The sequence below is a fragment of the Alosa sapidissima genome, chromosome 16, assembly GCF_018492685.1.
Source record: "Alosa sapidissima isolate fAloSap1 chromosome 16, fAloSap1.pri, whole genome shotgun sequence".
In the NCBI taxonomy this organism is placed as follows: domain Eukaryota; kingdom Metazoa; phylum Chordata; class Actinopteri; order Clupeiformes; family Clupeidae; genus Alosa; species Alosa sapidissima.
Window position 1 is genome coordinate 34,373,599 of NC_055972.1, and position 26,754 is coordinate 34,400,352.

At 41.1% G+C, this 26,754-nt stretch overlaps 1 protein-coding gene and 1 long non-coding RNA gene across 5 annotated transcripts in view; one reads left to right on the forward strand and one right to left on the reverse strand.

Moving 5' to 3' along the window:
- The window catches only part of LOC121685489 (serine/threonine-protein kinase 32C-like), a 288,624-nt gene that overhangs the window by 248,955 nt on the left and 12,915 nt on the right, over positions 1 to 26,754 (reverse strand). For 3 of the 4 annotated variants that reach the window (XM_042066054.1, XM_042066057.1, XM_042066055.1), the window contains exon 2: positions 2,561 to 2,616. In XM_042066054.1, the coding sequence (XP_041921988.1) occupies positions 2,561 to 2,616 (56 nt within the window). Of the gene's footprint in view, positions 1 to 2,560; positions 2,617 to 15,926; positions 15,931 to 26,754 lie in introns of those variants that run through there. The other variant, XM_042066056.1, reaches the window with a different exon arrangement.
- LOC121685518 lies at positions 11,827 to 26,596 on the forward strand. The gene is made up of 3 exons (XR_006023377.1): positions 11,827 to 11,909; positions 17,029 to 17,040; positions 26,586 to 26,596. It is a non-coding gene; the product is annotated as an uncharacterized LOC121685518 (long non-coding RNA).

Here is a 26,754-nt window from a genome sequence, read left to right on the forward strand (position 1 = left end):
TAAATCACCACAAATTATGACTCTTTTCACTAAAAGTATGGTCACTGGAGGACTCCAATATTGCTTGGAGAGGTAACATTAGTCTCAGAGCTCACTACTAAGTGTTATTGCCTTGGCTAAACCATACATAGAATACCAGCTTACAAGCAAACATTGATTCATAAACATTAGTCAGGAGATATGACAGAAGACATCTAAACAGCATATGCATATACATACACACCGTGCATTTTACTGCAGTTGCGTGAAGACAAAACACCCCCTTAGAAAATAATGTGTCGACGAGTAGACTTGGGTATATGAGCTCCCATCATAGTTAGCCACCCAAAAACCTCATAATCTTAGCAGACAACCTGACAGCCTAAAAACTAAACAATACTAAGACATTTATAACAAATCTTTAGTCATGTATTCATGAAAACAGCAGTCAATTAATAAAATCCTTGCACGTTACACCATCGGTGATCAACACAATCTTCACGTCGGTAATGTAACATTAACGTTGTCATTCATGTCAGGTGTTTCTAGCTTGGCTACAAACAACTGTAAATTGTGCTACATATTTCGACGTAATGACAGGACTATGCGTCAAGGACATGTTGCAGCCTTTTCTGGTGCTAACATTACCTAACTTTCAGCTAGTTTTCTGTATCATCACATGACAAGCAAGCAAAAATGACTGAAAATAATGCATTTACTAAAGATTACAGTGTGCTAAAATACCAGCTTATCTTTGTCAGCTGAACACACACACACACACACACACACACACACACACACACACACACACACACACACACACACACACACACACACATTATATTACGGCCATGCATACACGGTGTAATTACCATCAAAAATAATTTTTAAAAACGACTTTGAAGTAATAACATGGATAACAAGTAATTATAACATAAAAAGACTTGTTTTTACCTCAGATGATCCAGTAGTTTCTCCTTTAGACGACGTCAAGATGAATGATGCATGGTGCTTCCTGCTGTTTTTCCTCTAGTGGAGGGAGGCGTCAACTCTTGATTTTTCCTTCATGTAGTAAAAGAAATTCGGGCACAAATCCCTTAACCAATCATATCGCCAGAAAGCCTTTGAGGAAGTTCAATTGATAAAATTGCTTGGGGTATGGCAGAGTTATTAGACTGAACGTCATCGGTACTGGGGTACCGAATCTAGAGCGTGTGGTCTGCAAAGGGTTAACTGATATCCATTTATAATACTGCCTTCACGCTGACTGTAAACTCAGAGGACCCGACTTAAAAAATCCTGATCTCCGAAAAAAGTGTGTTCATGACATCAGGTCGGAAAACAAATACAGGAAACGCATAAATAAGTTATAAGAATTGCTTACTATGGTTGAGGAAGAAGGAAAATGTCTCAGCGAGTGTTTCTTTCTGTAGTGTTCATTTTGTGATAAATTACCTTGCCTTTTTGTAATGAGAGTGAGACTTGCCTCTTGTGTTGTTGCAAGGGAGCCCACCGTGGTTGGAGAATATGATAGTGACGGCAAGTCGGATACTTCAGGGCACAAGACTTCTGCACGAGTCTCTGAGCAAAAAATCTGACCCGATTTGTGACTGAGTTTGAGAGGCTATAATGGTTCAACATGCTAATAACAGGAATAGGACATCACCTGTGACATATTGTTAAATTGACAACACCAAAAATGTGTAGCCTCCCTTTGGATAACTGTGTGTTTCACGTCACAAAATTATGATTTGTTATTAATTTTCTTGGGTAAAAAGTGCATAAATGCCGACTTATGGAAAGGGCATGGAAAGGGTGAGAGTGAGCCCTCATGCACTTCACAATTTCACATTGGGACAGCACTAAGCCCTCAGACTTTCATGGGAATGCACATCAAAGTCTGTGAGGGGGGACATTGAGATTCAGCCACTCTGTGTAAGCAGAAAATTTACCTGGGGAACATACAGTAGGACCCTGGGAACATAGGACCCTAGGAAGATAGGAACCTGGGAATATAGTTATGCTCCCCCACAATATCATGAATGAAATGTTAAAGAGAAAGTCTGAAGAGAAAGTCTGATCTGTATTACATGTGGAGTAACTGATTATGGATATCAATTACTTGACAGTTTCAAGATATTTCTGAGAAAATTGTAGGTTCTTCTTTTGTGGGGAAGTGTATCAACAAATGTGTGCACATTTGTACGCTATATGAGCTTGTGCTGACGGCCCAGTACTCACAGGCGAATGGACAAAAGTCCTACAGAGCACATTCAGTTAGACCTCATTCTGCATTTGTATTCAAGAAGTTTTGAGCAAGCAGTACAGAAGACAGAGCTGGTGTCATGCCAATTCATCAGCACAAAACAGCTAAATAAAGACAAATGAACCTATATCATATGTATATATTTTGTTAATGGAAGCATGGAAGAGTAGAATCAGCTTGAATTGGTGACATGTGTGTTTTGACATATGCGAATGGAGAGAAGCCACTAAGACTGCAGTCAAATTAAGGGCACTATGTCAGTAAAGTAAGGTTTAATTAAAATAAGAGTTGGAGTGATTATGGTTCCTTTCTCACCTTTCCAAAGCTCCCTTTCCCAATGGCACGGAGAATTTGAAAATGGTCAAAATTCACTGCAAAGAAAAAAGGAGAGACTGTTATCCAATGCAGACACACATTTGGTGATTTGCTAAATACTGTCTATCCATGCTTTATTGTAGTTCTCGGACCTCAGTCCTCAGTTTTTAGTTTTTACTCAATATGTGTGGTCAACATCTGCTCAGAGATAAAGCTGGTCATTGTGGAACAGGTCATATGGGCTTGAAAATCAAACAGGATATGGACAACAAATAAGATAGAAGGGTATATATTATGCATGCCATGTGGTGTTGCCATCTACCAATTTAAGAAATTAAAGCATGTCTCCTAAGTCCCCCATCCCCTACTTCTGCAATAGCAGCATTATGCAGTTAATAAAATGTAAGAGTTAGGTCTGGTCGAAGGATTTATTCTTTTTTGATTGGACAAGAGACATTATAGAAGTAAAGATATCATAAGAAATATACACATTAAAACATGGCCGGATCTAGAATAGGGCTGGGAGGGACAATGCCCCCCCCCCCCCCCCCCCAAAAAAAAAAAATTCTTCTGCCCCACCTAATTGGTCAATTTTATTTGACAGGTATTGAATCTGCCAATCACACTTTTCTAATTAGCCCAGGCTGAATTTTGAGGCTGGTTGGATGGTATAAATATTGGAGCAGCAACGTACCCTATTCCACACTGTGTGCATAGCACTTGCTGTTACATACTTCAGTAGAGAGGGTTATCATATTTCCATAGAGGTTATAGGCCCTACTAGATAGGCTATAATATAGATTCTTACTGGTTTTAACTGTAGTGTTACTGTTTGTATAATTCTTGTTTTGAATAAGGTTCGTTTTTTAGCTAATGTGCATTTTAGCTTTCTAAGCCAGTTAGTTTGTTAACATTGGTCATTTAATTCCTTAACTGTGTTATAAGCAGGGTGGGAATTTTACAGCGGCCACGTCATTGCTATTTTGAAAAACGGAGGTTCACAGGCCACTGTCATAGATAGTAAGGCCACTGTGGCCTTGGTGCCCCTTTCTTTCGATATTCTGCTTTGTGTCCGACTAGCGATTTTTATTTAGCCTATGGCCTGTCAAATTAAGCTTAGCGTTCACAACGCAAATTAATTTAAGTATTTTACGCAGTGGAGAAAGTGACAGCGCACGGCAAGAAAGAAAGTGCGTCCAAATTCACCCATTCTTTGCTGAACTACTCCCGAAGTAGACTACTCCTCACACAGATATCACATGCATCACATCTCATGAAAGAGCTTTTTCTCAGCTTTTAAACGATGTTGTTGTTGTTGTGGTAAACGGTTCGCGAGAAAAGTAATTTAATTTAATCATATTACATTCCCCGCCATCTCCCTACCCATTCATCTCGGTGGAATACTTCACAAACTTTTCCCTCAACACATGACAAACCATATATCAGAAGAAACAGCAGACCTTACCGAACACAAAGGTGCATTCCCCTGTACAGTTAGCCATTCCAGAGTAATCCGTTTTTACATTTGCAGCAATGTCTAATGTCTCCAACTTTGGGCTTCAGGTTTCACAGTGTGTTTAAATTGTTCAATACATGATTTCATAACAGGCCAAATAAATGTTACAAATATCACCTCGAGCCTATATCTGTAAATATTAAAATCAGCTGACTAAGAGTTTGTCAAAGTAACCTTGAAAAAAAAAATGATCACAAACTGCTAAACATAGACTATTTCAGTTTCTTAAAGCTGAACTGTGCTTAAATTGTTCAACAATACATGATTTCATAACAGGCCAAATAGAAAATAAATCAAAGTTAAAGTCTGCTTTATTGTCAATTTCTTCACGTCAAGACATACAAAGAGATCGAAATTACGTTTCCCACTATCCCACGGTGGAGACCAGACATATTTTACCAATTAGGTCCACAGAAAAACATAACATTCAAGTAAACAATATAAAAAAGTAAAAATAAGAAGAAGGCACATACAATGAAAAAAATAAGAGCAGCAAAATTTGAGTTGAAATTGTGCAATTGTGCATACAGTAGACAGTCAATATAATAGTGGAAAAGTCAGGCCAATAAATGGCTGAGGTAGTTCTGTTTGACCTAAGTATGCAAGTGGCATAGTGGTGCAAGTTATGTAAGAGCAGCAGAAGTGTGTTCAGGACAACAGGACAACAACAACAAGTTGCAAAGTGTGCAAGTGTACAAGTGGAGTAGTGCAAATGTTAACTATAGTCTAGATATCTGATTAAAATCAGTTCTATGATTTACAGTTCTATGTAATATGTCATGTTTCATTTCATACCTTGATGCAGGTAATAAATGAAATACAAATATGTGCAGTGTTCCTATTAGCAGTTACCTTACCAGAATAAATATGGCTATGTAATATGAACAATGTATGAACAACATGTACAGATATGTGCAGTGACAGTACTACTTGAACTTAAAAGCTATTAAATAAGGGTTTTAAGGTGAAAAGTAATGCATTTGTAGGTGAAACTGAGCGGGCTATTCATTGTGCCCACCCCATTTCTATTTGCCCCCCCCAATCTGAGCAGCCTAGATCCGGGCCTGCATTAAAATGTGAGTGATGAAGATGCAAAGACAGGTAAGTGCACAAATTAATGTGCACAAATAGCCCTTTTAAATTTGAGAGTTGAGAGTAACAGTATCCATTGCTTGGCAGCATTTGGCGGAAAATACTCAAGTTGAAACTATTTTTTTTGGAACCTCGAATGAATAAACTAAATCAAAACTAGATGTACCACATAGCGGTACAAAATATGACCAACACTCAGTCCTGCACATTCTCTCCGCAAAAATAAATGACACTAGTCAATATTATGTCCCCTACTCTTGCAGCTTTTGCATGTATATGAGTGTGTGGATATATGTGTTTGCTTTTGTGTTTGTGCTTCTGTGTGTGTGTGTGTGTGTGTATGTGTATGTGTATATGTGTTGTGCGTGTTCCTTGTGAGTGTGTGTGGGGGGGTAATGGGGTGTGCATATGTGTGAGTGTGTTTATGTGCATTTGTATGTGTATGTGTCCGATCACGGACGGGTGATGAATCAAAATCAATGGTTCCGTGTCATCTTTATGGGACTACATGCATACATCTTTCAAAGTCCCTGGAAGCATTGAAAAAATACTGGGAAATAAAACCATAATAAACTAAAGACACAATCTTGAATCTTTAAACTCATTTATTAAGAACAATACGACATTTGTAGTTGTGGGACTGGTAACGTTGGTAAAAGTATCCCCACGGCTGTCAAAACTCACAAGTTGTTTTGAGGTATATGGGGATGTGTATGCTAAAATGGTTGAATTATACATTTCACTAGCCTGGAAAACCAGACCCAAAAATCTAGAAAGATTTAGGGTCTGGCTATGAGTAATGAAAATGGTCCAACTCGAGGGGCAGCATCAAGCATGTATTTCAAAATATCACTGCACGCAATTGGATAACACTACGACCAATGTTTACTGACTGATTCCGGACTTCGACGTTGCAGCATTGTCGTCATCTGTTTAGCTCGCCTCTGGCCCGCCTATATCAGATACACCGATGTGATTGGTGCAGCTCAGCTCCAAGGGCATGGGTAATGAGCATCATTACTGATTGCCAGAGTACGGAGCCCCTAAGGGGACATGAGCAAAATAAAATCTAAAGTTTAGTTTCATGTGCTCACGTGAAACTTTCATGTGCTCACATGAAACTTTTATGTGAAAAGGTTTTGCGTGCGCACACGAAACCTTAATTTGCTCACATGAAAGTTTCACGTGAGCACATGAAACTAAACTTTACTTTTTTTTTGCTCATGTCCCCTTATAGTAGAGGTCCTGGGTAAGATTTGTATGCACTTCATTTAGCAGAGAATATCTCAACTGTTATAGACTAATATGACCCCATTGAACAACGTGGGATGTGTGCCAAAATCTCTACCCAGGACGAAAGTCCTGAAAATGATGACACAGATGACACTATTATCACACTATGAACAGATGACACTATTATCACACTACAGGTGAATTGGACTTTTTTCCCTTTATAGATATCCCCATACATTTCTACCAGACTAATCTTCATATTAAGATAAATACTTTTTGTATTACACTTTGCCTAAAAAATAAAATATGCATACATATAAACCCTTGAAGCTACAGATTTTCTGAGGTGATCACAATGTTCACAGTGACCATAATTATAAGGTCTTAGAAGAATGTAAGCATTCTGATTTGATAAAGAAAATGGCTAAAAAACAGTCAACCTATTACATACAGTGGGTCCCAGTTAAGTTTGGACGGGTTCCTTCATGAATCATGCACCCCATTTTCTCAGCAGAAATGGCACAAACTGCAGTTGACACAAACAACCACAAGGTGTCACTTGGGAGTTCTGCCACTACTATTTTTGATGCGACTTGACTTAACTGCTTCCATGACGCAGTGAGCCATTACCAAACATATATGATAATACAATAGCGTAAGTTTATATATCTTATACCCTATTTGTCACGGTTACTTATAGATTTGATAGTGTAACGATAAGCGCATGAGACTTTCAGCAGGGGCACGGGAACTTAAATTGATCACGGTAGTTTAAGCTTACACTTAAACAGACAAAACATTCTAATATGAAAATGTAGATGCAATTGTTGTAAAATGGTGCAGCTCCTTTAAGAAAGCCCCGTGCGCAGGGATGGAGAGAGAGAAAGCGAGAGGGGATATGTGTGTTAGAACTTAGATGCGTGTGGAAAAAGTAGACGTGCTGTTGAGACTGGAGCAAGTCATATTCAAAATAATGCAAAAAATAAATCCGCAGATAAAACCAATTATCCTCATTCATTGCAACCGCAGCATGCCTGCTTGCCGACGTTCAAACGAAAAAGATATCAAAGCACCTTTTGCGTTTGAATGTAGCACAAACATTTTTTTTAAACAGCTGGACAAATGATTTAGCTAATTGATTATAGCCTGTACACCAGCAATTGTTGAACATTTACCTGTACAAGTGCATTGACAGTAGCCCAGCCTAACAAGCATGTTGCATGTTGTAGGCCTACTGTAGAAATTTCACTTAAATTGCAACCGCAACATGCCTGCTTGCCGACATTCAAACGACAACGAAAAATATCAACAAGAGGGTTGAGTCTGAATGACACGGAGTTCAGACTCGTATTGCTTCTCATAACCATCTATAAAAAAAGTTTTCTTTTATTTTTGAGCACGTCCGAATCCCAGGACATGGGATGACATAACACACACTGGACCTTATAATAGGCTCGAGATATAATTCCAAAGGGGGCAGATATGGGCCTACTGCACTTAGGCCTAAAACTTAAAAAGATTGAACGAAGCTTCCCGAAATTTGAAATTCCGATCAGTGACTGGCATCGGGTGAACGAAGCTTTTCGAAGTTGAACAGGCTAGGCTATTAAAAACTATTTGCGCACCTCAATGTCACAAGAGAGAAAGGGCTCTTCCTTCTATGAATTGAAAAAGACGTTAGGCTACCTGCAAACTGGCCTATGATTTCATTGCTGAGTTTGCGGCAAAGCAAGACAATGTTTTTTTTCCTGAGTCAGGATATGGCGAGTCAGTGTCATTTATTTGTCCAATTTTAGCCTACAGACCAGTTTCTATAGTGCACATCTTATCAACAGTTTGAATGTCGTGTGTGTTTCTGCTCATTGACAAATACCGTTCAGCACAATGATTCATGCCCAATTAATTTCCCCTGTTAAAGTGTTCGCCTTTGTTACACTATTTGGTTTCGTGATGTAGCCTATGATAAACACCATATGGCCAAATATGTGACTCAGCTAATGTTACAGGCTATACAATTTCCCCTCTTAAAGACAAGCTGGTGTAGCTTATTAGACTAGGCTACTATTAAAATATATAATGTTTAGCGTTGATGTTTTTAAGTAGTAAACTTATTCACGTTCAATTGCAAGACAGTATGCCTAAAAAAAGATCCCCTTCTTATACCGTATGCACCCTCATCTTCCCTCACGCACCGCACGCGTGCACATCATAGACAGTAAAAGATATGGACAGAGTCATCACGTAGACGTCAATCGAGGCGGGTGAAGCAAATTTCAACCGTTTCCTGTTGGTCGACGAGGCTTTCTGCGCAGGCTCAGGGGACGTAAATGTAACATAGGCACATAGTCTGACTTGTGTAACTCTTGTGATAGCTGCGCCGAGAGTTTGGGTATGTAGCCACTTACTTCGTTACCACCATGTCTACATTACTGTTCTAAATGTCCTAGTTGTTCGTAGATAAATGTGACTTAATATAAACAGCACTCGCCACATTCATAGCCTAGGCTACTGTCAATCCATCAAAACTTCGCTGAAATGTTGTGCTCCGATGCTTTCGTTCTTATCCAGAGAATACGGTTATTTTGCTCCTGTGCGACGCTTTCACCCGCTCTGGCTGTATGCTTATTACGTCACTTTAGCATTGATTTCGGAAAAAAGTTTATTACTCAGTCTGTAAGTCATTTACGAGGTTATGACGCCAATCACATAATGTTGTATTACTCCGGAAATAGAAAAAGTTCATATAAAGGCTTAAAACGCTTCAGCTGTAACGTTATTTGATGTCAAAGTGGCGCCAAAATTGAATGGGGATGGCTAGGTGAACTGGTCTACTATTTAGCCTCAGATCCGCCATAGTGTCTACACTCTCCGAACGTTCGCCTGCCCCCTTGGTGCACACACACACACACAGGTTGCTAGGTTACCATAGCAAATAGGCTCACCCCAGAAATTATTTTTAGTAGCCTAATGGTACAATTATTTGTTAGTAGCCTAATGGTAAAATTATTTGTTAGTAGCCTAATGGTAAATGCTGCAGGTGTAGAAATTTACATAAAACAGATATTTACTTTAATGTCAGGTCGAGATTACATCATGGAACTTAAATTGCTTTCCCTCTTCTCCCTCCCAGCACTTCACAACATAGTATGGACAGCTAAGTCATGCACAAGAGGCTGCAATTTTACAGGAGAGCATTTTGAACATTATTTAATTGTTGGCACTGGCACTTATAAACACTAAATGGGTAAATTGCAATAAATGGGCTTAGTTTTGGAGCCAAATGTTGGAGCTAGAATAGGCCTAAATACCTCTGTGCCAATTGCTTGATCATTTTACAGCCATGTCATTTTCGTTATGCATTATTTGTTTTGGTTGTTTAAAAATGCAAAAAAAAAAATATCCGATTAATCGATCGATAAAGTGCTAGATTAATCGATTACAAAAGGAATCGATAGCTGCAGCCCTACTGTTAAGGCACTCGATAGGCTATATGGTAACGAGCTGTGTGCGCCTGGAAAGACAATAGAAGATGCTTTCAGACAGCGAAGACGGCTCTGGTCATCCCATACCCTCCCCCCACTTCCTAGCCTACCATTATGACTTGTTGCCGTTTTGGGACATTAAGCTTTTTCACGTTAAGCCCCCCACCCCACCGCCTTCTTTCACAAGCAGTGGGGGAGCGCGGGGCACAAAGTAACACTTTTTGGTAGACAAAGTCAGGACAAATATTTTAGAGAGAAGGAGAGATGCCGGTGCAGCTCAGATGTCTTCTTAATTTTCTTTATTCTTTAGTAAAAGGTGCAGAACATTATTCAACTTTGACTAACGTTTCGATGTGTCGATGTTTTTGACTAACAAACATCGAAACGTTAGTCAAAGTTTAGTTGATCTGCACCTTTTACTAAATAATAAAGAAAATTAAGAAGACATCTGAGCTGCACCGGCGTCTCTCCATCTCCAACACTTTTTGGCTTTGGCTAAATATTTCTAAAATCATTTGAGTTTCACTAGTCACATGTTTTAACAAGCAACACTTGTTATTGAACTAATAACAGACGTGTGTCGAAAATTGACTTTATTTTCCATACGGAGAAATAACATGCAGAGTCTAACCAAGGTCAATCTTGCCAAAAAAGCCAAGTAGTGCAAAACATCACAAAACTAACTAAACTAACACGCGCATATTTTTGTAGGCTATTGCAATCATTGTAGCATATAGTTGTAAGAGCGCGTAACAGTCGTTTTACTCCCCGTATGCGCTCATCATAAAGAACGTTTAACATGTCCCCAAAACAGCTATCAATTAATCACCAAACGTCTTATAAACAAGTCTTGCCAGGAGCAACACCTTGCAAAAAATTATAACAATAGGTCTAGGCCTTTATATGGCTCGCTCCTGCCAACGCTATCTGCTTTGAGTAGGCCTATTGGGTACTGTAGCCTACACTGGTTGCTGTGGACAGTCTTGAGTGACCGAATTCGTTTTCCTTTGTCATATGACTGTCATTTTGTTAACATTACTGTTAAGGAGATGCTGTAGGCAAAGGCTATATTTCAACCTTGTTAGTGTAGTAAAAAAAATCAGAACTATTCACAAGGTTTCTGGGCAGCATATTTATGTTCTGTTAGCAAGCAAACTTCTCATGACTGCCGACAAAAGTAGCCTACTGCCAGCTGACGAAGCTCTCATTTTAAAACATTACTGAGAGACACTGTACAATCAAGAAATCTTGCCACTGAATCCAAAACTATATTTAACATTATGTACAAATCTTATAGGCTACAGTGGACTAGCATGTTGCAGGGGCTGCTAAAAACACAGAGAAACGCACTGAAAACTCGGCCAATCACAGCCCTTGCTGTCGAATGCTCCGTCCGGTTCGACCGTGGAACGCCACAGCGGACTATGCTGCCCCCAAGCGGCTGTAGTTGTACTTACATTTCACCCAGCTGCGTGAATCACCTTGATGGTGAATGAAGTGTCAATTCTTAACTGGGACCCACTGTATCACGGGCGAAATGTCAGACTACAAGGCAGCATCATACAACCTACGGAAGACCATTAAAGAGGCCAAGCGGCACTATAGGGACAGAGTGGAAGCCGACTTCAATGAGGGTGATCCAGCTCGTGTATGGAAAGGACTGAGAACCATCACAGGCTTTGAAAGCAAGTCTCCTTCAGTGATGAAAGTGAGTAACTCCCTTGCCAATGAGTTAAATGCTTTTTATGCACGATTTGAAGACTCTTCAACTCTTCACCCTTACTAATAGAAGCGGATGAGAACAATAGTGAGGAAACTCCATTCACTGTCTCCAAGTATGATGTGAGAAACATGTTTTAGAAGGCGAAGTGCAGGAAAGCTGCAGGACCAGATGGCATATCTGGAAGGGTACTGAAATCCTGCGCTAACCAGCTAGCCCCTGTTTCAGGGCTCGAAATTAACTTTTTTTCTCAGTGTCCCGCAGCTGTCCCGAATTCTACTTGCACTGTCCCAGACTTAATCACCAGTGTCCCAAATTCAAGTTCTCGTTTTTTCCCATTCTACATAATAAACAGCATAATAATCAGTAACTTGCACCATTTAATTTACTCATTTTGGTCTACCATGTAAGTTCTGAACACTTAATGTATTAAACACCATTTTATTAACATTAATCAGAGGTTGCGCTTTTGACTTTTTTTGAGGTTGCAATAGACGTTCTAATTTTCCGTCGTTTTGACGGACAGGGTTATTAAACATTCCGTCGATAATCTATTTTCACGTGTCTTTAATTTCAATGTCAGTTTGGTGTGATGTCATGGCCACAAATGTCAGTGAAAACAATAAGTAGCGTGGGAAATTACCACAAAGCTGTCAGATAGACTACTCTCCGGTATTCGTTTATTTTCTCAAGAATAGTATAGCTTAGAACTGCCACAGCGAAATGTCAAATGCTAACTTAAATAACTGTTTTCATAGTTATAGGCTACCTTGCAACACTATCGTTTTGTCAAATCGCAGTTGGAGTAGGCTATTTAGCTCAGCATGGTATTGGTGACGTTTCGTCTGTCACTGACAGAAAACACGCAGCGTTTTGAGAGAGGACTGTCATCTCGTTTTTTTTAGAACACCTTAGGCCTACACTATCAGTCAAAAATGTTCACAATGTCATGAAAACAAATGGCTTTTCCTAGCCTACCTGCCTGCTAGTTAGGTAAGTTAACCTAGGAATATCGGAAAGTGACCCATTAGGCATACCGCCCGTGCCCTATTTTTGTGTCGGCCTATGTGTCACTTATTCATTTTTATACAAAACCAAGACGGCGGGTTCCTAAGGAAACGCAAGCACCCATCCCATGTGGGTATCTTATAGCCTACTGTATTTGTACCAAATATGACATTGTAGCCAACAGTGATTCAAAGAGCAATAAACAGTGTTGTAAGGCTGCGTGTACAAAACCGCTTCTGCAGATCAGCTGGCTAACGCTGCTTTTGCCAGCTGCTCGTTACACCAGGTCAAATTTTGTATAGGCCTAATTTTATTCAGATGAGAAAGATACGTTTAGATTCCCATGTGAACAGTTTAGGAAAAAAATACCTATTTTGAAATTTGCTTTGCCATTTTTTCTACTGTCCCAGAGTTGTCCCAGACATCATTCTATTATGTCCCGCAAGCATTTTTTATGGTCCCCGGGACGTCGGGACATCGTTAATTTCGAGCCCTGCCCTGTTTACACACATTTTCAACACGTCATTGGCTCAAGCTACCGTTGCAGCATGCTTTAAGAAGTCCACTATTGTACCTGTGCCAAAAGCCCATCATGCCTAAATGACTACCGCCCAGTGGCCCTGACATCAACAGTGATGAAGTGCTTTGAAAAGCTTGTGAAGAATTTCATTTGCTCGTCTTTACCAAGCTCCTTCGACCCCCTCCTGTTTGCCTATAGAACCAACAGGTCAAGAGATGATGCCATCTCCAACCTCCTGCACACCACCCTAAACCACCTGGAGGGAGGAAAGGGGAAGTATGTGAGAATGCTGTTTATTGACTATAGTTCAGCATTCAATACGATAGTCCCCCACACTCTGGTTACAAAGATGAAGGCTCTTGGATTAAACAACACCATTTGCAAATTAATTCACAGCTTCCTCACTGACCACTCACAGGTGGTCAGGGTGGGTGGTCTGACATCTGATACCTTAACCATCAGCACAGGTGCCCCCCCCCCCCGGGCTGTGTTTTGAGTCCTCTGCTGTATAACTACACCCATGACTGCAGAGCCAGCAGCAGTCACACCTCCATCATTACATTTGCAGATGACACAGTGGTGGTGGGCCTGATCAGCAACAACAATGAACAGGCCTATCTGAACCAGGTGGATGAGGTATCACAGTGGTGCCAGTCCAACAACCTCACTTTGAATGTCAGCAAAACAAAGGAAATGGTGGTGGACTACAGGAAACAACAGAACCGAGCTTACACTTCACTTAAGATCAGTGGGCTGCCAGTGGAGAGAGTCACAAGCTTCAAACACCTGGGAGTACACCTCACTGACGATCTAACATGGACTGTTAACACCCAGCACACACTGAGGAAATCTAGGCAAAGACTGTACTTCCTACGTCAGCTGAGGAAGTTCAAAGTATCAGCACCCATCTTGAAGGCCTTTTAGTCCTCAGTTGTGGAGAGTGTCCTGACAAGTAGCATCATCACTTGGTATGGGAACTGTACAGCCCGTGACTGCAGTGCCCTACAGAGAGTGGTGCGATCTATCGCACGTACCTTCAGAGCACCTCTCCCTACCCTGCAGGAGACCTACAAGAAAAGACTATGTACCAGGGCCCAAAGTATTGTAAAGGACTCGTCACATCCTGATCATGGACTTTTCAAAAGACTGAGGTCAGGCAAATGTCTCTGCTGCTACAAGACCAGAACAGAGAGACTGAGGAGGAGCTTCTATCCTCAAGCAATCCGTATCCTGAACACACACAAGACTATATAAACGTTTTTTGTTTTGCTTTCTTACACACTTGCACATGGACTGTACACACACTGCACTTTTTATTTTCTCTTGCTATTTATTAAAATATTTGTTGATCTTTCTTTCTTCACACTTGCACAGAAAAAGCTGAACACCAAACGAAATTTCACTACATGCTTTACGTTAGTATTGCTATGTATGTGACAAATAAACCTCCTTGTATCCTTGTTGTATCCTTGGTTATTCCTTTGCTGTTTCTGGGTTTTTGCCGGATTTGGGCTCGCATTTTTCACTACACAGCTCCCCCTGCAGCGATAGCAAGTGACTGCTACGCTAAACCCCACTAGCTAGCGAGCTAGCCATCAAGAAACCAAGCTAAACACATACAGGGCTCACAATAAAATGGTCGAGCAAACACATGGTTCAAGAGACTATCAAACCACATTACAAAGACAAAGTTTACGCAAGGGTAGGCTACTTACAATTTCAACAGCAACAAAGCCAAGTCAGCGTCCGTTTTGAAGTCTTCAGAGTCTCTCACTTGACGCCATTCCTCAAAAGCTCGTCCTATGTTCACTCGTGTCTGGTGTCTTTTTTTGTCAAACTCTTGTTCTTCTTTTCTTCTTCTGTTCCTCCGACAGTCAATTCTTGGGTCTCTTATTTGTCGATTGATCCATGATGAATGCAACAATTGCCTTGCAACTGGCTGTTTATATCTAGCCGGTCCCATGTTTGGGGGTGTGTCTGCCGTAAAGCATTTTCAAAACTATAATCTGACTACATTTGATTTGACGCGATTGGATACTTCCGCTGAGTCACATCCGGATTTCCACGGAGAAGCGATAGGGGGAGACGAAGCACCCACCAAATGACCCAGAAAGTGTTGTAGAACCATCAAAACGACTCTCAACCTGCATAATTAAGGTCATTTTTGCTAAAATTGTTGCATAGTGCTTCTTTAAATAAATAGTGGAGAATAAAAGGAGAGAAATAAGCAATATTACACCATTTGCCCTCATAGCGCACACACACTTTATGAATTCAGGGACCTGATGGCCCAGGGAAAGAAACTGTTTATAAGTCTATTTGTCCTGCTCTTGAAGCACCTGTATCTCTTGCCAGAGGGCAGGAGGTTGAACAGGTGCTGTCCTGGGTCTGAGGGGTCGGCAGTGATTGCCCCAGCTCTCCTGAGACACCGCATGCTGCCGAGGTCTTCTAGCAAGGGTAGGGGACTTCCAGTGATGTGTTGTGCCATCTTTATGACCCTCTGCAGGTTCTTTCTGTCCGCCACAGTGCAGTTGGCACACCAAGCCGTAATGCAGTACGTAAGGACACTCTCAATAGCGCTGCGGTAAAATGCCACTAACAGTTTCTCCTCCAGATTGTTCTATTCTGAGTATCCTCAGGAAGTCCTTTTTTACCACCGCGGATGTGTTGACAGTCCATGACAGGTCCTCGACTAAGTGTGTCGCAAGAAATTTAAAGGAGGACACCCGTTAAACACAGTCCCCATTAATGCACAGTGGGGCTGGTTCCCCCCTGTGTTTCCTGAAGTCTATGACCATCTCCTTAGTTTTGCTGGTGTTGAGCAGCAGGTTGTGGTCAGAGCACCAACCTGCCAGCTTATTGACCTCGTCTCTGTATGCAGTCTCATTCCTTCCACTGATGAGGCCGATGACCGTAGTGTCATCGGCAAATTTAATGATGGTATTGGAGGGGTGGATGGGTATGCAGTCATGGGAGTGCAGGAGAGGGCTCAGCACACAGCCCTGGGGAGAACCTGTGCTAAGGGTCAGGGTGGAGGAGCAGATGGTGCCTACCTTTACCGTTAGAGGGCGGTCAGTCAAGAAGTTCTTGATCCAGGCACAGATGGAGGGGGGAGAGCAATGTTGGTCAGCTTGTCCATCAGGATGTCAGGGATAATGGTGTTGAATGCCGAGCTGTAGTCTATGAACAGCATCCTGACGTAGCTCCCTGGCTGCTCGAGGTGGCTGAGTGCTGTGTGAAGAGCTGTAGCGATGGCGTCCTCTGTAGGCAAACTGATGTGGGTCCAGGTTTGAGGGGAGATGGGACTTGAAGTGGTGTAGGATGAGCCTCTCAAAGCATTTCATGACTACTGATGTTAAGGCAATAGGTCTGTAGTCATTGGGGCACTTTGGGGCAGGAGTCTTTGGGACAGGGATGATGGTACAGTAGCTGACTTAAGGCACAGGAGGATGGTAGCCTGTGACAGTGAGAGGTTGAACAACCTGGTCACGACTCCCACTAGCTGGTCAGCACAGGTGCAGAGTACTTTCCCGAGTACACCATCCGGACCGGCTACTTTCCTGGTGTTCACGGTCTTCAGCACATGCCTCACCTGATGTTCCTGGAGTGTGAGTGGGCTGTGACTGGAGGTCTGTGGTGGCCGTGCGGCTGTGTGTGAAGCCTTTGTCTCGAAGCGGGAAAAGAAAGTGTTCAATTCTTCAGCCAGCGATGCGTCAGCGACGGTAGTGGCGGGTGTGGAGCCTTTGTAGTTGGTGATGCTCTGTAGCCCCTGCCACAGGGTTTCTGTTGGTGAGATGGTCCTCCACTTTCCGCTTATAAGCCACCTTGGCAGTTTTGACGCCTCTCAGCAGCTTTGCCCTCGCCACGCTGTACTGTTCTTTGTCACCTGACTTGAAGGCAGAGTTCCGGGTTCTCAGGAGTGTCCAGACATCCGAGGTCATCCAAGGTTTTTGGTTGGGGTAAATATGAATGCGCTTCTCCACAGTAACACTGTCAGTGCAATTCTTGATGTAGAAACAAACAGTCTCTGTGTGCTCCTGTAAATCGAGATGTTCAAATATGCTCCACTCAGTGCGCTCAAAGCAATCTTGAAGCTGAGAGAGTTCCTTCAGGCCAGATGTTCTGCATTTGTTTATGGTTGCGTACAGCTGAGAGAGCGCTGTGCTAACATTTACATCTGGTGGGATATACACAGCAGTGATGATCACCGTTGTGAGCTCTCTGGGCAAGTAAAAGGGTCTACACTGTACAGACATTACTTCCAGATCAGGGGAGCAGTGATGTGTGTATGACCCTGAACATGAAATATATAGCCTACATGTATACTTAGCATTTTGTGATCATTAACCTGTTGAGGAGTACGATCACAAATATGTGATTAGAACGTTCCTTGAACCGAGAGTTCCGCATTATGACGCGACAATTAGGCTACACTCGGGGACTTTTCTGCCAAGAAAATGTTTCCAAAATAACTTAACAAGGAATTTTCATTTGTAACATAGTTTTTATTGAATATACATTACATGTGTTGCAGTTATGTATGGTCTTACATCTTTAACTGTCAGTGATGAAGTTATCCAACATTACCGATGACGTACCGTCACTTGCCCAGCCAAAACACCGACACAAAACAGTTTGTAAGATCGATCTCAAACATTCACAGCTAAAATCCAGTGTCGCGTTGTAAGTAATTATATACAAAACATTACCGATGTACAAGGACATAAGAAAGCTTCAGTTTCCGGAGCGTTCACTGAAATGCAAGCAACGAGCTAAAGGCTAATAGGGCGCCGCCATCTTTGTTTACATATCGTAAAAAGCTAAGATAGCTGCGCCAAGGGGGTATAAAAACCGGAATACATGTACTTTTAGCGACAGCAAATTGTGTGACAAATAAAATAACAAATAAAGCATTATCCCACACAATACTTGTATGTGTCATACCTTAATCGTTAGCAAATCAAGTTAGCAACATGTTCATTCATTTACCTCAGAGCTTATAGAACGAAATCGTTCATTCGCGATTAAGATTTTTTTAGCAGACACAAAGCACTCGTTAAAATTACGTGTAAAATGGCAAATAGGGGACTTACAGATGACCAGGTCATGGAGATGCTCTTTTCTGACGATGTCCCAATAGTTCCTATAAGTTCAGAGAGTAAGTCTGACTCTGATGAGGAGTTAATACCTCAGTTTGTGGAAGAAGTCTTGGTACCTATTCCGACGGATGAAGTGCCTCCAATCGAGGAACTAAGATGGCAGGAAGCCAATGCCAGCTATGTGCCAGGTGAATTTCATTTTGATGGCTCTAGGAGTGGTGTTCAGGCAGACCTGCCTCCGACCATATCAGAGGGAGAATGTTTCAAACGGTTTATGTCGGAGGAGCTGGTGGGCAAGATAGCTAATGAGACAAACAGATTTGCAGATCAGCTCAAGCAGAGGGTTGGTGTTCAAGGGAAACTTCAAAAATGGGTGAACACAACAGTGGCAGAACTCTACATGTTCTTTGTGACCATCCTTCTCATGGCAACAGTGAAGAAAAAGGCCCTGAAAGATTACTGGAGCACAAACATCATGTATTCGACCTCCTTTTTTTTCACTCTGTTTTCCCAAGATCGTTTTCTGCTTCTTCTGCATTCCCTCCACTTCGTTGACAACACCATCTTGGACCACACTAACCCTCTTGTCAAAATCATACCCATATTCTCCTACTTGACCACACAGTTCAAGAAAGTTTTTGTGCCATTCCAAAACCTATGTATAGATGAGTCACTGATGTTATGGAAGGGCAGGCTTAGATTTCGCCAATACATCCCGTCGAAAAGGCACAGGTTTGGAATCAAATTTTTCATCCTTTGTGATGTGGAAACTAGCTATGTGCAAGACCTCATTATCTACACTGGCGCTACAACAGACATTGATAATATTGATGGCCTGGGTGTGTCTGGCTCTGTGGTTGTGTCAATGTTGAAAGATTATCTAGGACAATTGGTACAGTAGTCCAACATTGTTTTTATATTTAATGAAGCGTGGGACAGGAGCCTGTGGGACTGTGAGGGCAAAGCGAAAGGGAATGCCTACTTTCAGTAAAGCAACGATGGCTGACTCAGGAAAGGTGGACATCATCACAGGACAGAGGAAGATGAAGCCCTCCTGTGTCCTTGATTACAATAAACAATAAATATGGGGGCTGTGGACCGCTTTGACATGCGCAACAGCTTCGTGGAATGCACAAGAAAAACCTTGAAATGGTACAAAAAAGTGTTTTTTCACTTTCACCTGTTGGGGCAGTACCACACTCCACGGCATGCCTCCACCGCTGGGCGCCCATCAATGGACAATCCACTCCGCCTCACAGCACGCCATTTCCCCTCTGAAGTGCTGCAGACAGATGCCCAAGGAAAAAGCACAAGGCGGCACTGCAAGGTCTGCCAACACGGCATGCGAAGGCCCCGGCAGAGGAAGCTCACTCGTGTCTTCTGTGCTCCATGCAACACTGCATTGTGTGCAACTCCATGCTTTGCAGAGTTTCACAACCTGAAATATTATTAAAAATACAGTTATCATATTGATCATTAACATTAATTGTAGTATTATAGTTCATCATTTTAATTAAACTATAAGAAGTCAATCCTATATATAAATAATCCTGTATATATCCTACACATAGCCTACTATATAAATCGTCCTAGTGAGCTCGGGCTTTTAAACCTATCCACTGTGTCCATGTCTACCTTTCTCCTTACAGTGTCGACTCCTTTACAATATACCATATAAATCATCCTACGTGTTGTAATTCAATTTCGACAGTTGAGGACAAAGTAACATGTAGACCTACTGCATAGCCTACATTGCCTCGGTTCCTTGCTTTAGTCTACGTTACTTAGTAGCAGGCTACGGTTACTTTGTAGCAAGCTAGGCTACTTGCTAGGTCAGCTGTCAACATTCAACATTGAAAATAAGGGAGTACTACACTAACTAAACGAGAATATATTCACACGGGAAGACTGGGGGAAAGTTAAAATAGGCCACGTGAGAAAACGTACAGCACATTGCAACATTAACGTTAGCCATCTAAGATATAGTGGAACAAAATATGGAAATAGACTTACCATTTCATCATCTATGCCTGCTGTTACTTTGGTTTTTGTGAGTTGATGATAGCCTACTCCACAATTTGACATCCACAATCTTCAATGAGGAAAGTCTTTCCGAAATACTAAGCTATCAAACAACACGTGTTGTGAGAAAATTATCTGACGCGTGCAGTTCATGAAGCATGCATGAGTAAACAACAAACAAAGTTGTTCGTGGTTGGTCACGTGATTGGTGTCTTGGTCAGAGGTTACAGGATTTTGCAATTATATTATGTTATATTATATAAGATGTAAAGATAATGTGTGTGTTCTACAAGTTCAAAATGATAATAGTGTTGATATCTCATTAATACACCTGGGTAAATCTAAACATATGCTATTGCCGTCAGCTGTTCTTTTTAAATATCGCGTTATCTTGCAAATTGCAGCCTGGCAGATATTCTTGGTTTGATCAGTGATCCCGAATAGAATGGTGAATTTATTAAGCAAAAATAATTTCGTGAGCCAGACTTTCACAGCGAAACGTGGGAATATTCTTAATTGCCCTACAAAGAACACTGAAACTATAGAACGTTCGAGTAGAATTCTAGAAGGAGCCAGTAAAATAATTCACTCTCAGGGGAACGGCATTGTCTTAAAGAATTCACTCCTCAACAGGTTAAGGCTGCTTTTGACAAATTAGTCATGAGCTGTATATCCTCTGATTTTTATATACAGATATCTAGGCGATATTTGTAACATTTATTTCGTATTTGGCCGGTTATGAAATCATGTACTCATGTAATCATGTAGTGGGTATCAGTTAAGTTTGGACGGGTTCCTGCATGAATCACACATCCCATTTTCTCGCAGAAATGGCACAAACTGCAGTTGACCCAAACAACCACCAGGTGGCTCTTGGGAGTTCTGCCACTACTATTTTTGATGCGACTTGACTTACTGCTTCCATGACGCATCCAGTTTCCAAGTCAGTAGAACAATCAGAGACAGTTGAGCCATTACCAAACATATATGATAATACAATAGCGTGAGTTTATATATCTCATCAGGGGCGTCGCCAGCCGATTTTGCCAGGGCTTCAGCCCCGAATGTTTCGAGTGTAGCCCCGAATGTATTTTGCAAAGTTGACTAACACATATAAAACCATTTTTCGGATCATGCATTGGAACTGTGAGAAGAGATGGACCTTCCTTCATGCAGCAGATCTAACTTGAACGTTACCTTAGACTACCATCATTTGAAACGTAGGCTGCTTAGAGCGCGCGCATGCACGAGAGAGAGCGAGAGAGACAGAGTCAGTCAGTTCCAGGGTTGGGCATGTCATTGTTTGCATTTCCTATTTAGTATAAGAAAGTTATAAGGAAATAATAAAGGCAACAAGGCAGAGGCGCCAGAACGAGTTTCAAAGTGCAGCCCAAAATCGTGTGCGCTTTATTTTTTCTTTCTTGTGCAAACAAAATGTGTGGAAATAGCCTGCGTAATTCTGCTTCATAAAGTTGAACAAACACATGTGGTAATTTTATAGATAAATAGAAATAGCCTACTGTCATGCAGTTTATGGGGTAAGCCAACTTGGAGTGAACTTACACACAGGAGATTCTTTCTCTAGTTGTAGCTGAGCAGAGTTGGGTGTAACATGTCATTAATCACGTTACAGTTCCTATAGTGTGCGAGCGAAGATATTCAGAATTCTGGGAGGGCGACAAGAATATTGGCAAAAAAATAGAATTCATCGGAGTAGGCTGTTTGTTACCTTACTACTGAGTGGGAAACAGTGCACAACTAACTAGCTAATGACTAGTCTGCCACAAAAATATGTTAGGCTATAGGCTACAAGCTAGGACTGCCACTGTTTTCAGTGTGAAGTGCATCTAGTATAATTAATTACAGAAGGAACGCAACTCGCAAGCGCACTTCACTCAAAGCAGTTCAATGTTTTGCAAGTTGTGTGCGTGTCACCATTCAACATTGTGAAGGAGGGTGCGCGAGATGGGCAGCAGCGCTTCCATAAAGGTCTCATTCAAAATGTCCTGTTACAATTACAGCCGCTTCTGATTGTTGAATATTTAGAAAGTAGCCTACATGACGGCATTTTTGAGCTAGTGAGAGAGTCAGATTTTTGGCTTCTGGTAGTAACTTGCTAATTAACTAAAGCAAGACTTGAGCGATATCACAAATTTGAAAGGAAAAATATGAAGGCAACAAAAGTGGCGGGCGAGGCTAGAGTTGGAGGGATATTGTGTCCTGCTGTAAAGGACGAGCCCAATCGCCTATTTCTCAGTTGTGTAATAAAAGCAGTATCATCATGCAGTGGCCGAAGTTTGCCAGGGCAGATAAAGGGCATGAATAAAAAAGGCAAAAAACGTCCTTTGCCAAACTCAAAATTTAAATAAGAATTTTATCTTAACGAAACAACTCTAAATATCAAAGTGGGATAGGTTGGAATATTGTAGAAATGTCACTTAAATTGCAACCGCAACATGCCTGCTTGCCGATGTTCAAACGACAACTAAAAATATATCAGTCGGTAGGCTATATGGTAACGAGCTGTGTGCGCCTGGAAAGACGATAGAAGATATGCTTTCTAAATAGCACAAATGTTCTTCCCAATCGTTTCCATAAAATAGGCTCAAAGACAGAAAACTAAGTCTTATGATGACATAATGGTATAGTCTGTTTTCCATTTAGGATGCGCGGGTGAGGGATAAGGCTTTCATGGTGGACCACGCACTTTTCCTTGTGTCAGGAACTTAGTAGGCCTAACACTTTTTGGCTTTGGCTAAATATTTTTTAAATCATTTGAGTTTCACTAGTCATATGTTTTAACAAGCAACATTTGTTATAAGATAAGATAGCTCCTGCTATGTGTTGACTACATGTTTCAAAACGGTGTTCATTTATAGCCTACAAGACGATTATTAGATGATACAAGATAAGATCAGTAATCGAAAGACAAGTAGCCTACCACCTATTTACTTTGATGCCTTCAAAAGACGTTTTGCTGTAGATCTACGTGAAATCACGTCCATACTGACTGAAAATTTGTGGAACACCGTCTCATAGTAATGTGGTTAACTGACCAATAGCATGCCCCGATCAACCCTCTGCAACTAGGAAAAAAGTCCATGTTACATTTAACCCCGCTCCCCTGCAGCTTTCTGAAGCGGTGTTTCTGAAGCTAATGTAACAACAAATACCACCTTAACGTGAAAAAGCTTAACGTAGCTTATGTCCCAAAACGGCAACAAGTAATTTTACTCGACGTTAAGAACGTTTAACGTGTCCCAAAAACAGCTATCAATTAATCACCAAACGTCTTATAAACAAGTCTTGCCAGGAGCAACACCTTGCAAAAAATTATAACAATAGGCCTATGCCTAATAATGGTTGGAATGGAAAGATGCAAGTTATGTTTTAAAAACAAATGCTCCCGTTACCCCCAGCCTAAGCCTATTCAGAACACCTCATCGACTGTCTGTAGTAGGCTACAACTTTGATTCAATAAAAAGATTTCTAAAGAAAAACGTCGCATCATTAGTCCTTCCTGGATTCGAACTCAGTACTGCCTGAGAGACCAGACCTGCTCTGGAGACACGTGCGGTTGAGTATTGGGTAGGACTGTACACTGGTTGCTTTGGCACAGCCTTGAGTGACCGAATTCGTTTTCCTTTGTCATATGAATTCTGTCATTTTATTAACATTACTGTTAAGGAGATGCTGTAGGCAAAGGCTATATTTCAACCTCGTTAGTGTATTAAAAAAAGAAGAACTATTCACGAGGTTTCTGGGCAGCATATTTATGTTCAGTTAGCAAGCAAACTTCTCATGATAGCCGACAAAGTAGCCTACTGCCAGCTGACGAAGTTCTCATTTTAAAACTGAGAACTTAATTACTGAGAGACAGAGGCACTGCACAATCAAGAAATCCTGCCACTGAATCCAAAACTATGTTTGACATTATGTACAAAGCTTATAGGCTACAGTGGACTAGCATGTTGCAGGGGCTGCTAAAAACACAGAGAAACAACACACTGAAAACTCGGCCAATCACAGCCCTTGCTGTCGAACGCTCCATCCGGTTCAACCGCGGAACACCACAGCGGACTTACACAATTTAAACAAATTGTGAAACTTAAAGCCCAAAGTTGGAGGCATGTAGAAATTTGCTGGAAATTCAAAACCAGATTACTATTGTACAAGGGAATGCTTTACTCCTTTGTGTTCGGTAAGGTCGCTTGTTTATTCTGATATTTGGTTTGTCATGTGTTGAGTGAAAGTTTGTGAAATATTCCACCAAGATGAATGTGTGGGGAGATGGGCGCATAACTGTATGTAGAATAATATGATTAAATTAAAGTTACTTTTCTTGCGAACTGTTTACAGCCTTTTTCATGTGATGTGATAGGCTATAAGTGATGTCTGTGTGATTAGTAAGCTACTTCACCAGTAGTTCAACAGAGAAGAATGGGTGAATTTGGACGCACTTTGTATCTATCTGCCCTACAGTGCTAAATAGCAGCATCACAGTGTTCTGTGAAGATGTCAATGTAGATGTTCATGTAGATGTAGTAGTATGCAGCCGGGTCCCAATCTGTTAGCAAATTAATCATCCCATAGGCCTACGTAAACTATGGCAAACTAATTTGGTGTTAACTCTAGCGTTAGGCAAGGCTATCTCATCATAACATTTACACTACGCTAGGGTAGTGTTTAATGAATTACTTCTCGGATTAATGTGAGAGAATCGGGTAAATTAACTTTAACATTACCAACAACACATTATCAAGTCACAGAAAACATTACTTCACTACAGCAACACAAGGGAATGGATAATTTTCAGCTGACATTAAACTATTACTTCCCAAAGTTACCTAATACCTACATTTCTTGCCTTGTCTTCTGGCTGTCATGGGCATCGTGGCTACCGTATACAAGATATCTTGTGTGACGGCACATTTTCTAACATGGCAACATATTAGACAATAACGCTTTTTGAATCTTAGAACTACCCCCATAACAGTCATATTTGAAGGCAGCATCGATGTATCCTTGAAGCTGCCTAATTCCCACAAATCTATGCGGCAACATCTGAAACAGCTGTCAAAAGTAAACAAAAGATGGCGGATGACACTCGTAACAGCTTTTGATTGTGTTGAAATTTGTTTGCCATTGTTTTGCTTAGATTTGTCAAAATCTAGCGAGTAATAAACAATGTATTTCAGCCTGGCTCTGCTCACTTTGTGCGTCTGACCTAAGTCTGGCCAGAGTGTGCATGCGCTCCCATTACCGCAGGGATATATTTCGTTCTCAAACTTGGGTCCTGAATTTTTTATTGAGTTCAAAATGTTGTAATTTGTTGTAAATCTAAAAAGGCAGTTTGTGAAATGTACATCTTTTTTGGCAATTCATACTGCCTGTCAAAAGTGAACAGCATATTTCTAAATTTCATTACATTTCAATTTCATCAGGTCCCTCTCCACCTGCAACTGCAGTTTTTGTTCCTAGCAAGGAAAGCTGCATGGGATGGTTATGTCTCAAATTAACTCTTAAGTTGGTCATATTGCCTCGCTGCCACTTCTTTTTTAACAAAGTTGACATACCGCTTCATTGACGTTCATGTGTTCTCTCTCATTTGGCTTAAAGCCAAAATATTCACACACCAGAGCTGTGCAATTGAGCATTGAAACCAACTTCATTCAGCCTTATTCTTCCAAACCTTCTGGCTGAAATCATGCAATCATGGCAAAACAATCTCAAACAACACGTCTTCACGTCACTGATCGTTCTGTGTGGAGATTCACAAGCTACCTGTGGGGCCATGGAATGGCTGATTATGTCAACACAGCACAAACTGAAAGCAGAGGACCCTCAATTAGCGTGACTGCAGAGAGATGTCATGGCATGGCGCATGAATGGTTTGTTGAGATTTAAGACACATCTTAAACACGGACATCTACAATGTATGATGAAGACCAATGCTGTGAATGTGAACACTGTTGTGCAATATCTAGGCCTAGTCTAGGACTATCAAATATTCAAAATGATGCTGCACCGTCTCAGATTTTGATCAATGGGTCCTAAACCAAGGCCTGTGAAATATTTTTGTGCAAATCTTATGTCCGCTTATCTTTTTCAGACCCTGAAATTCATTCATTTTTACAGCTTGAAAACATGTGCCATGTTTGGGCATTAATATCTTGACAAATATTTTCCCTAGCCTCCTCACATTTTCTAGGGTGGACCAACTCATAAAAAGCATGTGTACACAATTTAATGCATGTGTAACAATTTAATGCATGTACTAAATATTTCCTGACTTTTAAAAAGTCCCTAGATTTCGGAAAAATGTGCATTAAGTGTGATATTGAGGGTATTAAAAAATATTTTTGTATCAGGGACGAGCAAGAGGAGGAGTATAAAAGTATATATACTCTTTTGATCCCGTGAGGGAAATTTGGTCTGTGTATTTATCCCAATCCGTAAATTAGTAAAACACAAACAGCACACAGTGAACACTCAGGGCCAG